The following is a 13,811-nucleotide window of genomic DNA, read 5'->3' as shown; positions in this document are numbered from 1 at the left end:
CATTATAAAGACTAAAAATTAAGATCACATATTTACAAGAGGTATGTTTCCCCTCTTGAACTTGTAAATCATAGTTATGGTTCTAATTTAAATTATTTACTTTTATTGTATGTCTTTAGTTTCTTTTAATTAATATTATTATATATAAGGCATATTCAATTATATTCCTTATAAGTTGTATGTTTAATTTTATTGTTTGATTCATGTCTCTTAGTCATTTTGGAGTCAAGCTGAAAATGGAAATGGCCACTTATCGAGCATGGATGTATAATAGGCTTCTTCCTGGTCAAATGGGATATACAACTGAGTTTTTAAATGGCCTTGAAGAGTTTATGGCTATTGCTCGTAAATAACCAGTTTATTTGAGTGAAGGAAAAATAAGGTGTCCTTGTTAGTCATGTTGAAATGAGGCTTATTTAACCCTAGATAAAGTGAATGTTCAAATTCTTCAAAGAGGATTTACACCTAGATATTAGTATTGGACATCCCATGGAGAGAGAATCCCTCGTACAAACGTTGATGTTGATATGCATTCAGTTTCTAGCAGTAGTCAACAATGGGGTTATGGAGATGTTAATAGGCATCAAGACATGGTGTTTGATGCTGCTGGTTTTAATCATGAGCAACAAAATGAATAGGAACATCCAAATATGGAAGCTGCCAAATTTTACGAAATGTTGAATTCAGCTCAACAACCATTATGGCTAGGATGTGAAAATACATCTGAGTTGTCTACAGCTATTACAATGTTGAGTTTAAAATCTAAACACAAAATGTCACGAGCTTGTTTTAATGATGTGATGAAGTTTATGAAAGAGTCAAGCCACCCTAAGAATGTCATTCCTTTTAATTTTAGGGAAACAAATAAACTTGTAGCAGGGCTCGGTTTATTGATTAAAAAAATAGATTGTTGCATTAATGGGTGCATGTTGTATTACAAAGATGATAGTACTTTGAAGGAATGTAAATTTTGTGAAGAGGCTCGATATAAAGCACGCAATGCACATAAGAAAAATTCAAAAGATGTTCCCTAAAAAAGATTGCATTACTTGCCGCTCATCCCTAGACTACAAAGGTTATATGTTTCCATGAAAACTGCATAGTACATGAGATGGAATTATGAAAATCATAGGGAAGAAGGTGTGTTGTGTCATCCTTCAGACGGGAAAGCTTGGAAACACTTTGACCATCTGTATTCTGAATTTGCCTTAAAACCTTGAAATGTTAGACTTGGCTTATGTGCCGATGGATTCACTCCTTTTAACCAACCAGGAACACAATATTCTTGTTGGCCAATAATTGTAACACCATATAACCTACCTCCAGAACTCTGTATGATGACTCCATATATGTTTCTAACCTTGATCATTCCAGGTCCACATAATCCAAAAGGCAAAATTGATGTGTATTTGCAATCGTTGATAGATGAATTGCAACAATTATGGAATGATGGTGTGATAACATATGATGCTTCAAAAAAGTGAAATTTTCAATTGAAAGTTGCATTGATGTGGACAATAAATGATTTTCCTACTTATGCGATGTTGCTTGGGTGGAGTACAGCTGGAAAATATGCATGTCCAGTATGCATGAAAAAAACAAAAGTTTTTAAACTGGATAAGGGAAACAAATTGTCTTGGTTTGATTTTCATCGCCAATTTTTACCTCTCAATCATGCTTTCAGGAGAAATAAGGGAGCATTTTACAAAAATAGAATTGAGAGAAATGAGCCCCCTTATAGGCTAAGTGGTGAACAAGTGTGGGAAATGATTTTTAACATTCCTAAGACTACTGAAGTGAGGGTATGCAAAGTTCCAGGTCATGGAAGATACCATAATTGGACCAAAAGAAGCATATTTTGGGATTTGCCATATTGGAAACACAATTTATTAAGACATAATCTTGATGTTATGCATATAAAAAAAATGTCTTTGACAATGTGTTTCATACTGTTATGGACAATAAAGAGAAAACTAAAGACAATGAAAATGCACAATTGGACTTAGCAGAGCATTGTCATAGAAAAGAGTTATTTTTGAAAACAAAACCTAATGGGAAATATATAAAGCCTAAAGCAAAATTTTGTTTATCAAATGAACAAAAAAAGGAAGTGTGTGAATGGGTGAAAGGGTTAAAAATGTCTGATGGTTATGCTTCCAATATTTCCAGATGTGTAGATACAAAATCTATGAGATTATTTGGGTGGTCTTCCTAAACCAATATGGAAGCCCTTAACTGAGCTTAGTCAATTCTTTAGAGACTTATGTTCAACAATGTTACGGGATGATCATTTATTGCAAATGGAACAAAACATTCCCATAATCATATGCAAGTTGGAGCGTATATTTCCACCTGCATTCTTTGACTCTATGGAGCACCTACCAATTCATTTGCCTTATAAAGCTAGGATGGGTGGACTAGTTCAATATCGTTGGATGTACCCATTTGAAATTAATGTTACTAAACCTTTTTTTATCAATGTAGAAAAAGGAAAAAGGAATGGATCCATCATTAAGTGAGTTTTATTTTTGTACACATTGAAAAAAGAATAAAAGTTGGGTGGGTCATCATGCATAATTAACATTTGTAAGTTTTTTGTTGTTGATTTTTTAGAATATTGGGTATGGAGTAGCCTCCTTCAAAATCTGGAAATTTTCTACATGACCAGGTTTATGATAGTGATATTTTAAAAATTTAAGACACAATAATTATTTTATGTCTTCCTTTTAAAAAAGGAGAAGTGGAGACTTTTTGTTAGTTCAAGTTAATTTTATTATACAAATTTCATTGGCAGGACAAATTTCAACAAAGGAAATTTGAGTTATCATCTCAAAGGGAGGATGGAGTTGATAGCCAATCATCTATAAATCATCCTATGCCTTCTGACTTGGATATATGGGTAGATCTAGTTGGAAAGAAAAATGGAAGGATCCTTGGTCTTGGATCTTTAGGCAAAATGTTGACTCCATCAAGATTTTCTACTAAATATGAGGATATGTGTTCTTTAAGGGGTCAAATGCAGGCATTAAATGAATCATTGCAAAAACAAGAGGAAGAGAAGCTAACAATGATGCAAGAGTTGCAAAGACAAGAAAATGATAAGCTAGAAATAAGACAAGAGTTGAATGAGACAAGGAAACATTTAGTAGCTTTAATGACACATTTAGGATTTGTTGGCTCTTCTTCTCATCCACCTCCATCACTTGAACGTAGCTATGGAAATGTTGACAATGATGATGATGATGATGAAGATAATGATGAGGAGGGTGATATTTAAAAAACGTGTATTACCTCATATTTTATTTAGTTTCTTGTCTTAAAATATTTGATTTGTGTCTTGAATGCAATAGATTAAATCTTTGAAATTTATTTTTTTCCAACTGTGAGTGTTGTTTAATTTAGTGGTTTTTTATGATGCATTGTTATAATGATGTTAAATGAGATCTTGACCTTTTATGTTTATAAATCAGGAACTAACATGGACTGGAATTAGACTAAAAGAGTTTCAACCATCTTGCTTTGAGAAGGTTATTGTCATTGCTCAATTTTTTTTGCTTAGTTTTGATTATGATGATAATAGGTTTAAGCTGGAATTAAACTTGAAGAGTTCAGGAAAGTTTTGGTCATCCAAATTTAAGAAGGTTCTTGTCATTGTTTAGTTTCTTTGTTTGGTTTTGGTTAATAATGTGATGACACACATTATCAAGTACATCATCAACGTTTTACATTCTATGATATGGGTATTGAGTTTATATATGCTTCAGCAGTTTATATATGTGCTTTCTTTTTGTTATAGTGGGCCTTGGTGGTTAATCAATGTTTTCACTAAACCTCAAAAAATTATTTATGTACTTGAATGAGTGAGTTAAGGGCTTTGAGTATGATTATCAAAACAAATTCTTGTCTTGAATGAACTATGCAGTATGCTTGAAATTAAGGCCTAAAGGAACTTGATATCTATAGTGGTAAGTATGAATAGATTGTGTTTTTGTTTGCATAATATTATGTTCTATTAATTATACTAAGTTTGGCAGAGTCTGTTATGGAAGAAGTGAAAAGGTTAATTGAAGTGTACAAAGGGGAAGCACTGGGCATTACCATCACGGGGCATAGCTTGGGTGCGACACTTGCGTTGTTGGTGGTGGATGACGTCAACACTTGCTGCAATGATGTCCCACCTGTGGCTGTTTTTTCCTTTGGTGGCCTAGGGGTGGTAACTAGGAACAAGCTCACAACCCAAAACGTGAAAGTTCTAAGAATTGCGAACTTGTAGGACGTCATAACATTAAAAAAATTATAAAAAATTACCTGTGATTTTTCCTAGGAAATTTACTTGCGAATTTGAAATTTTGATGAAAATTTACTTACAAAATTTTAATTTTGCAGAAAATTTACTTGGAAAATTTTAATTTTGCAAGAAATTTACTTGCAAATTTTAAATTTCCTGAAAAATTTCTTGCAAAAATTTTGTGGATTTTAAAATTTGTAGAATATTTTTTTGCAAATTTTCTAAGAATTCTTTTTCCACAAGAAAGTTTGCTGCGTTTTTTTTTTGCAAAAAATTTTTCTATAGCCAAAATCATAAGAATTTTTTTTGCAAATTTTGAAATTGGCAAGAAACAATTACCCACAAAGGTATTAGCTGCGAAAATAAATTTGTAGAAAAATTCGCAAAAAAACTTCTTTCCTACAAATTTTGATGAAAAATTCTTAGGAAAATCCTAAGGTAATAGAAAAAATTCTAGTAGTGTCAACATCTTATGCATAACCTTCTTATTCACCTTCATATTTCATCCCATAGATATATCACTTCTTAGAACATGTTGAAAGAGTTTGTCTACAAAGAAGTGAATGTTCATTCCTTAAACAATCTCTTCATCATCCTTGATCTTCTTAGTACTCTTATGGAACTCACCATATTCTCAATGATACAATGCAAATGGTATATTTGCATTAATAATATTAAATATTACATTAGTATTTCTTTTATTTTTTAATTTAATGAAGAATGATATTGAACTACTATAGTTATATGAATTCAAAATTCCTTCTTAAACCACTATTTGGACTATGTTTTGTCAACTATGTGTTTATATATAAATTGATATGATTTTTTTAAAATTATTTATTATTTAAAGATTAGCATTGAATGTTATTTAATATTTCTTTTTCACTCTAATTTATTATATATATGTATTATTGTATATGTTTTTTTTTTTTTTGGTTCGTCCCTGGAATAGCCAGGACTGATAGCAGTTGGAGGCACCTCAAAGGGTAACGCGACTGCATACACAAGGCAAGTGTGATAGCTGACCCCAAGATTTAACGCGACTACATATACAAGGTGGCCCCAAAATTTAACACGACTGCATACACAAGGTAGGATTCGAACCTCTGACCTTATTTAAGCGTGAATTAACCCCTACCGCTAAATCACATATTAGTGTATATTTATTACTATAATAAATAGATAAAAAAATATAGAAATGAAAAAACACTTTAATTACATTCAACGTGGGCACAGAAAAGTTGCTACTGTTGCCAAAGCAAACCGATTTATTCATGTTATATGGATGAGGAGTTTTGGAAATTTAGGTAAGTTCACTCAATCACACACACAGCAATGAAAATCATAACAAGGGATTAGATTAGTTCAAAAGTTTCCATATTAGGGTTTGTCTGGGCTCTCTCTCTCCCTCTCTCTCCCTCTCTCTGTGTCTCTTCTCTTCTGCACACAACCACATGCCCTGGTAAGATCTCTCATCCTCTCTCCCTTTCCCACGCTGCGTTTTGATCTCCACGCGTTTTTTCTCGATTTTTTACAATCTCATTATTTGCTAAAAACCCTAAAATAAAAACCGTTTTTTTTTTATTTGGTCGCAAAGGGGGAAAAAGTGAAAAACCTCGATAATGGACGAAGGCGAAGGAGGGTACGGCGAGAGCGGCGATCCTATGGATCAGTTCCACCGTAACGAGGCTATATCCGCCGTTGCCGACGAGGGTTTCTTAGGCGAGGAAGACGACGATTACGAGGACCTTTACAACGACGTCAACGTCGGGGAAGGGTTCCTTCAATCATTGCGGAAGAATGACGATTCAGGGTTCCGAAACGACGACATCGACGAAAAGAAGCCACCGCCGCCGCCGCCGGTTCCTGATGCGGCCGGTGTTTCGATCCCGGGTGTCGGTGGCGGTGGAGAGGGTGGCGTTGGTGTTGGAAGCGGGGTTGTGGAATCTAGGGTTCCGGCGAGAGTTGATGGGTTTCAGAATCAAGGGTTTAGAGGGAACGAGGTGGGTGCCAAAGGTGGAATTAGGGTTGAACTGGGGCATCAATCAGGGAAATTGAGTGAAATTGAGGAGCAGGGTGGTAACGATGGTGCAGCGGTGCAGGGGATTGGGCAGCCACCACATGGCGGAGTTGTTGGGAGTGTGGGGAATGATGGTTTGCTGAGACAAGGTCAAGTTGGGGGTGGTGGAGGAGGAGGGAATGCTAATAGGGTTGGTGGAAACGGTGTTGGGAACAGTGTGACTGCTGTTAGTAATGTTAGTGTTGGAGGAGTTGGAGGTGGTGGTGGTGGTGCTGCTGCTGCCGCTTCTGGTGGTACTATATTGTTTGTGGGTGATTTGCATTGGTGGACTACGGATGCAGAGCTGGAAGCTGAGCTCAGTAAGTATGGGCCTGTGAAGGAGGTGAAGTTTTATGATGAGAAGGCAAGTGGGAAGTCGAAGGGGTATTGCCAGGTTGAGTTTTATGAGCCTGCTTCTGCCACTTCTTGTAAGGAAGGGATGAATGGGCATGTTTTTAACGGGAGGCCTTGTGTTGTTGCGTTTGCATCACCTTTTACAGTTAAAAAAATGGGGGAGGCTCAGATAAATAGGAATCAGCAGATGAATCCATCTGCTGTTCCACAGGGAAGGAGGGGGGCTGCTGATGCAGGGGCTAAGCCTGGTGGGAGCAATATTTCAACGGGTGGTAATTACCAAGGTGGAGATGGGAATAGAGGTTATGGGAGAGGAGGTAACTGGGGGAGGGGGAATAATAATGCCATGGGGAATCGGGGGCCTGTTAATCCAATGAGGAATAGGGGTGGGGGGATGGGTGGTAGAGGTATAATGGGTCATGGTGGAAATGGATTTGGGCAGGGTATGGGTGGTACTCCACCACTGTTGCATCCTCAGTCAATGATGAATCAGGGTTTTGATCCTGCATTTGGTGGTCCCATGGGTAGAATGGGCAATTATGGAGGCTTTCCCGGTGCTCCAACACCACCATTCTCTGGTATTTTACCTTCATTCCCTGGTGTGGGAGGTGTTGGTTTGCCTGGAGTGGCACCTCATGTCAATCCGGCCTTTTTTGGAAGAGGGATGCCTGTGAATGGTATGGGGATGATGCCCACATCTGGCATGGATGGTCCTAATATGGGAATGTGGTCCGATCCGAATATGGGTGGATGGGGTGGTGAAGAGCCTGGTGGTGGTAAGGCTGGAGAGTCAAGTTATGGGGAGGAAGCTGCATCAGACCATCAGTATGGTGAGGTGAGTCATGATAGAGCTGGGTGGCCAATGAGGGATAAAGATCGAGGGTCAGAAAGGGACTGGTCTGGTTCTTCTGAGCGAAGGTACAGGGATGATAGAGATCAAGGATATGAGAGAGATGCCCCTAGAGAAAAAGAGGTGGGCCATGACCATGAATGGTCAGAAAGAAGGCATCGTGATGATAGAGAAATGGGCCGTGAACGATCTCGTGATCGTGATCGTGAACGATCTCGTGACCGTGATCGAGACCGTGAAAGGGATCGAGACCGTGACAGGCACAGAGAAGACAGGGACAGGTATGCAGATCATCATAGGTACAGAGACCGGGAAGCAGAGCACGATGATGAGTGGGAGAGGGGACGGTCATCAAGGACTCACAGCAAGTCACGGTTATCACAAGAGGAGGAACACCATTCTAGGTCGAGAGATGCTGATTATGGGAAGAGGCGGCGGCTTACTTCTGAATAACTCTGTATGCTGCTTGTTATTTCTCTTGATGCTTTCCACTGAGGAAGGAGAAAACAGTAACTGAAGAGTCAGGATTTGTCATTTGTTGAATTCTCTAGTGGCCCAGACATTGTTGAGCAGCTGTTTTATTTCAATCACTTGTTCTAATTGCTTCTTGTTAGGAGCATGGTTTCTTTCTTCTTTGATAAAGGTTAGTTTCAGACTTCAGTTCTTAGCCTGCTTGTGTTATTGGATCTTGATTTGTGATATAAGCTTACTGTCTGCTATGTGCATTATGACGAAATAATACTAGATGCCTCTGCTTTACTCTCTTGTTTTCATGACGATTTCCCATGGACACAACCAATTGTAAGGTGAGATTTAGTTTTCACCATAGGTGATATGACAACTATCTAGAGAAGAATACTGTTGACTGTTTAGCGTTCTTCACTAGTAGATTTCTGCAGGCTTTTAAAATATTGTAACTTATTATTCAGAGGAGGAATCAGCATGTTCGAGATTAAGCCTTTTAATTTTTGGAATATATAATATAGTTAAAACTGAACCTGGAAGTATAAGCTTAGGCATCTTAGAACTAAACTATGGCTAACAAATGAGAAGCCCGTTGATATTTAATTGAAGGTTCAATAAGAAATTATTAACTTTGAATATTACTAATATATATATATATATATATATATATATTTTTTTTTTGTATTAGTGTTTTGCTTTTGTTGCGGGTGTTTTATAGAGGGTTTGGGATTGCTTTTCATTCTTTTATTTTTCTCCTCCATTTCAGACACATGTTTTGTGGTTTTGAATGCAAGGATTTACATTTACATTTCCTTCTTTGTGATTTCTTTGGGAGAACATCGTATCCGCTTGTATTTTCCTCTTTGCATCTAATAATAATTTCTTTATCTATATCTAAATAAAAATAATATTAATTTTGTCTTTAAAATTTGTTTTCTTCCATTGTCTAGTTAATGTTTCATTCTAGTATTTCTTTTGTTCATGTGTGCTCTTATTTATTCTAGTAATCTTCCTTGTTTATAATCTGGGCTGAGTTCCACCAAATCCATTCAGAATATCTTTTTTCCTTTTGATTCTCAGTTTGAAGCTGTAGTGCTTTCCTATCTCTCTGCATTTGGACCAGTTGGTTGTTTGACTATGGTTTCTGGATTAAATGGAAATCTATATGTTGTCTCTAAACACTTTACTTTTTAATTACTCTTTTTTGGGGGCTAATTATGCAAATTAATGGAGTTTATAATCTGGAGTCAGCTATGTGTATAATCCATTCTGGATTTGTAGCTTCTATGTGTGCATACTAGTAACTAGTTTCTTTGGAAGTTTTGTACAGTTATTACCCCCCCTGCCACCTTTTCTTTTGTTGGTAGTATAATTGTATAAAGATCTTGTTATAGTAAGTGGTATTTCTACACTTGAATATGCAGGTTATATCCATTAAGTTCTATGTTCAGAAGTGAATGTCTTTGTATGTGGTTGCATTTATTATGGCTACATGTTTTTAGCAGAATAATTTATGATATTGGGATGATCATATAATATATTATAACTGGAGCATCAAATGATCTCAATTGCACTACTTTTTGGATTTTCTCTAGGTATTTGTTTGAGGTATAGTTTTTGTAAGTTGTTCCCTTGACAAATACCTAGCCTAAGCTGTGGGTAGGATCTTTGGACACATGGATATGAAAAGGGAAAATAGGCTTATTCTTGAATGATTTCAATTTTCAATTGTTGAAATAATGGGTTTTAGGAAGGGAAGGACGAAGAGATGGAGGAGTATTTCAGCTATATCTTAATTAGGTTATTAATAGGAACTAGGTTATACGGAAGACAAAGCACTCAACTTAATATATACAAGGAATCAAATCAAGTATTTGACTTTTAACCCTGTGCAAATGGGGAACAAATATCATACTGAAGATGAGATAAAAGCCTCAAGAACAAGTTTAACATGATTAGATCCCTAGAAGTAAGCTAATACAATTCTAATATGTTATGCTTTATACTCTTCTGCTATGATATTTTGTGGATATTATAATACTCCCTTAAGGTAAAGCCTAAAGTTTTAGCTTGTTACAAATGAACACTAAAGAAAACAATATAAATATGAATTGTGTTCTGTAAAATTGGAAAAGGTGGAGATGCATGTCTTTACAGGCCAGTCAAGTTGACATATGCGTAGAATGCTAGAACATTGCTTGGTGGATTGTAATAGTTTTGGGCTTTTGGCAATAGTCACCTTATAGTAGTGTGCTGAGTTGGGATAGGCAAGGATGATGGTAGGGTCCAGTTAGAGCTGAAACATGCTCTTTAGGGATGAATATGATATGTTCAGTTGCGGGAGCAGTGATAAAGTAGTATGGGTGGAAGAATACATAGGGATTTGTTGCCTGGAATTTGTGCATGGCCAATGGGAAAATGAAACACAATTAGAGGTGTATGAAGGCCAAGAAAAACGTGTAAAACCATTAAAAAAGGATTTAGATTTAGGTTGCATCTCTGAAGAACTGGTTATTGAAATATCACAATGGCATTTTTAATCCATGTAGTTGACCCCACTTTGCAGTAAAAGGTTTTGTTATTGCTGGTTGTTGAAAACAAATTTACACCGAACTTGAGAATCCAAAATTTTCTTTTTTTTGGAACAAGTGAGTGGAAAAATAATGGCTTTTGGTTGTGGAGAATGGTATTTGGCTATTTGCTTTGCTCTGATACCATGCTGAAAGTATAGGGTATAAACAGGGAAGGAGGAAAGGAAAGTTAGCTGACTTTTAATTATATTCTCTTGGATTGATGTGGTGTATAATGATTTGATGCAAAAGACAAAGCACTAACCTCTATATATATAGTAGGAGTTAGCAGGTTAAGTACTAGATTCTTAACCTGCTAACCCTAATCATATCATGGGAACAAATAACTCACTAAAGATTTGATAAAACCCATTACAAGATCCCCAAAAATAAGTCAAGACAATTGTCCTAATCTGTCATGCATCATTTCCTCCTTGAGGTAAATATTTTTTAGATATTCTAACATCAATATTTCCAATTAATTTTGAAGTTAAATGCATTTCTACAGCCTAAAACCCTTGGTTTTCAGTTTCCCAACGATTAAAATGTGTTGTTTGCTTCTGGGGTCAATATATAATATTCTCACCCCCATAAAACAACCAAGTTTCTGTGTGCTTGTTTAACTGAATTGTGGAAGTATTTTTCTCTCTCCATTTTATATGAATTATACCTGCTTTATCTTCTTTCGGTTAGTGCCTTCTGAATTGTAATCAATTATCATTGTTATGGGCTTCTGTGTCGTGTAGGAACAATTGTTTTGAGAAAGGAAACTGTTCATTCAAACTCTGGGTTGTGATGGGGATCAAGCATCTTCGGTGTTGGAGATTCAAGTCATGACAATCATTTTCTTACATTGACAAGTGGAACTTTTGCTATGAAGTATTACCTTTTGATTTGATTTTATGTTTCAGTTATTAGCACATGATTAATTAAACCATCGATGTTGATGTAATGGGTTTAACTTGCTGAAGTCTGAAATGTGGCAGATTATTTAGAACTTATTGTTTGAAATATGTACTAGGATTTAGCAGAGGATGCTGATAATGTGCCGTTTCTGATTGGCTGGCTGTTGTATCATTTTTATCCCCACCTTTTGGCTGGCTGTTGTATCATTTTTCCCCCACCTTTTGGCTGGCTGTTGTATCATTTTTTCACCACATTTTTTTGGTGTTTTCTCCCTCACATTGTTAGCATTGTAGTTTAGCATGCAAATATTGTGTATGATGTAGAGAGCTAACCATTTGATCCCTGTAATCATTCAAAGCTGGAGAATTGTACATGTTTTCATGTATATATTGGTATTAACTTTGCTTTTATTAAGGTCGAATTCATCTCCAGTTTTGTTTAATGGCCATCTTGTTTATATCTAGTCTAATGGAATTCAACAGTTGAGAATTGGAAGGCCTTATTGTTTTGATTTTAGTTGTCACTTTCTGTATCTTTAATGCTAAAATACAGTGGAGGATGCCTAGGTTTTTCACTTCAAAAAAATAATAATAAATTTTATAATAAAAGTTTTGTATATTGTATGTAGAGAAATACATTTTTTAACATACTTTTTCTAATACTTTTTACAATTCAATGAAATTTGTTGATAATTATAAAATTGTGTGGGTCTCACTTTTCATTTAATAAATTTCATTCATTTTTTTAAGTTGTCAATAAATTTTGACTGATAAAAGTGTATTTAAAGGAGTATGACTGTTACTAGTGAGTGTGTTGCTAATACTCTTCCTGTAAACATATCACCCTTTTTTTTTTTTTTCAGGATTTATTTTACTTTCAAAACAGAAGTATGGTATTACTGCCAAAATTAATTGATGTTCCTGGGAATAATCGTTTTATGCATGGGAGAGGTCATGTTCTAACATTGTGGCTATTTTTTCTGATAGACATTAAATCTATTTCCTATGGTTTATTTTATGTCTATTAGTAGACATATATAAAAATTTGATTGCTGTTTTATTATGTTAAAATTGACATGACATAATTAACTTTTTTTTTCGTTATTCTTTACTTCCAACTCTTCATTAGAATAGTTTATAGAAAAACTTTTCTCTTATGTTTGTTTTTATTTTTTCTCCCAAGTTATTTTACTTCAAAAATGTAAATTCAATGTTTCTAGTAAACATGTAAAAGTGACCCGTATATGCCTCTACTTGTTATACCATCTGCTCTGTTCATGCCTCTAGTATGACAGTTTGTGTTTTCTTTATACGTTGTTGGATGTCAGTGTGTGCTTATTCGAGTAGTGACTGCAAATTATCTCAATAAAAGTCAATTTTCTTTATTTATTACTATGTTTAGGCTGTACTATTAAGAGAGCCTTTGAATGCTTTGAAGGAAAGTGCCTAGCCTTTTATTTCATTGTTGCCCATGGAAGTAACAGTGGTAATCCATTTGATCAATTGATTTATCTTCTGTCGATACGTTTACAGGTATATATTCTTCAGGATTAGAGTATCTATGTTCTTTATTATATTATTATTCTGTTTCCATTTTCGATGTTCCTGAGATTGAACGTTTCCTTTGTTTTGGTTTTAAGTTTTAAGAACAAAGTATGTATGTTCTGTTTAGAATGACTTGGATGCGGGAGAAAATGGATAGAGGAAAATAATGTATACATCTGTGTTCAATTCAGCTCCGATTAGTTTCTACATTGCCCTGCAATGATGTATAATATATAGAGCTGTCAAAACGGGCTACTCGGCCCGGTCCGGCCCGGCCTATCACGGGTTGACCATTTGGTGGGCCAACCCAACCCGGCTCATTTATTAGTGAGCTCAAAAAAATCGAACCTGACCCGACCCACCACGGGTTGGTGGGTTAAACGGGTTGGCTCACCTTTAAAAAAATAATTTTTTTCATTTTTTTTCTTAATATACAACTAAAACCCAAAAATTTAAACTTATTTTAAAAATATGAGATTCTTAATTAAAACATCTATAAATGAATCATTCATCCTAAATATTAAATGATAATTTTAAATACAATCAAATCAAATCTAAATAATCTCAAATAGATAAATATAATCCAAAATCATCTTAAACTTCAAATACAATCCAAAATCATAAAAATTACAAATCACAATCCAAAATTAAATTATTATTGTCTCATGGATTGTACCATGACCCAATAATTATTGTATTTTTTTTAAAAAAAATTTAATCACGGGTTGGTGAGCCAGCCCGGCTCACCACGGGTTCAACCCGGGTGAGCCGGGTT

The 13,811-nt window shown here is 35.4% G+C and overlaps 1 protein-coding gene across 3 annotated transcripts; it reads left to right on the top strand.

Moving 5' to 3' along the window:
- Nucleotides 1-5,557: 5,557 nt before the first annotated feature.
- Nucleotides 5,558-11,745, top strand: LOC109813105 (uncharacterized). 3 transcript variants are annotated; one of them, XR_014431631.1, is made up of 3 exons: nt 5,558-5,750; nt 5,886-8,194; nt 11,333-11,745. XR_014431631.1 is itself a non-coding variant. In XM_083068572.1 (2 exons), exon 2 carries the CDS (start codon nt 5,911-5,913, stop codon nt 8,002-8,004), a length of 2,094 nt encoding a protein of 697 aa, XP_082924698.1. In that variant the 5' UTR covers nt 5,558-5,750; nt 5,886-5,910; the 3' UTR covers nt 8,005-8,195. The 3 variants fall into 3 exon arrangements, 1 of the variants encoding a protein (XP_082924698.1); XR_014431632.1 differs by lacking the exon at nt 11,333-11,745 and adding an exon at nt 8,297-8,516; XM_083068572.1 differs by lacking the exon at nt 11,333-11,745 and having other exon boundaries at nt 5,886-8,195.
- The last annotated feature ends 2,066 nt before the right edge of the window (nt 11,746-13,811 follow it).

The sequence above is a fragment of the Cajanus cajan genome, chromosome 2, assembly GCF_000230855.2.
Source record: "Cajanus cajan strain Asha chromosome 2, NIPB_CcT2T_4, whole genome shotgun sequence".
In the NCBI taxonomy this organism is placed as follows: domain Eukaryota; kingdom Viridiplantae; phylum Streptophyta; class Magnoliopsida; order Fabales; family Fabaceae; genus Cajanus; species Cajanus cajan.
Note: the sequence above shows the minus strand (reverse complement) of the source record. Positions and strands in the feature narration are given on the sequence as shown.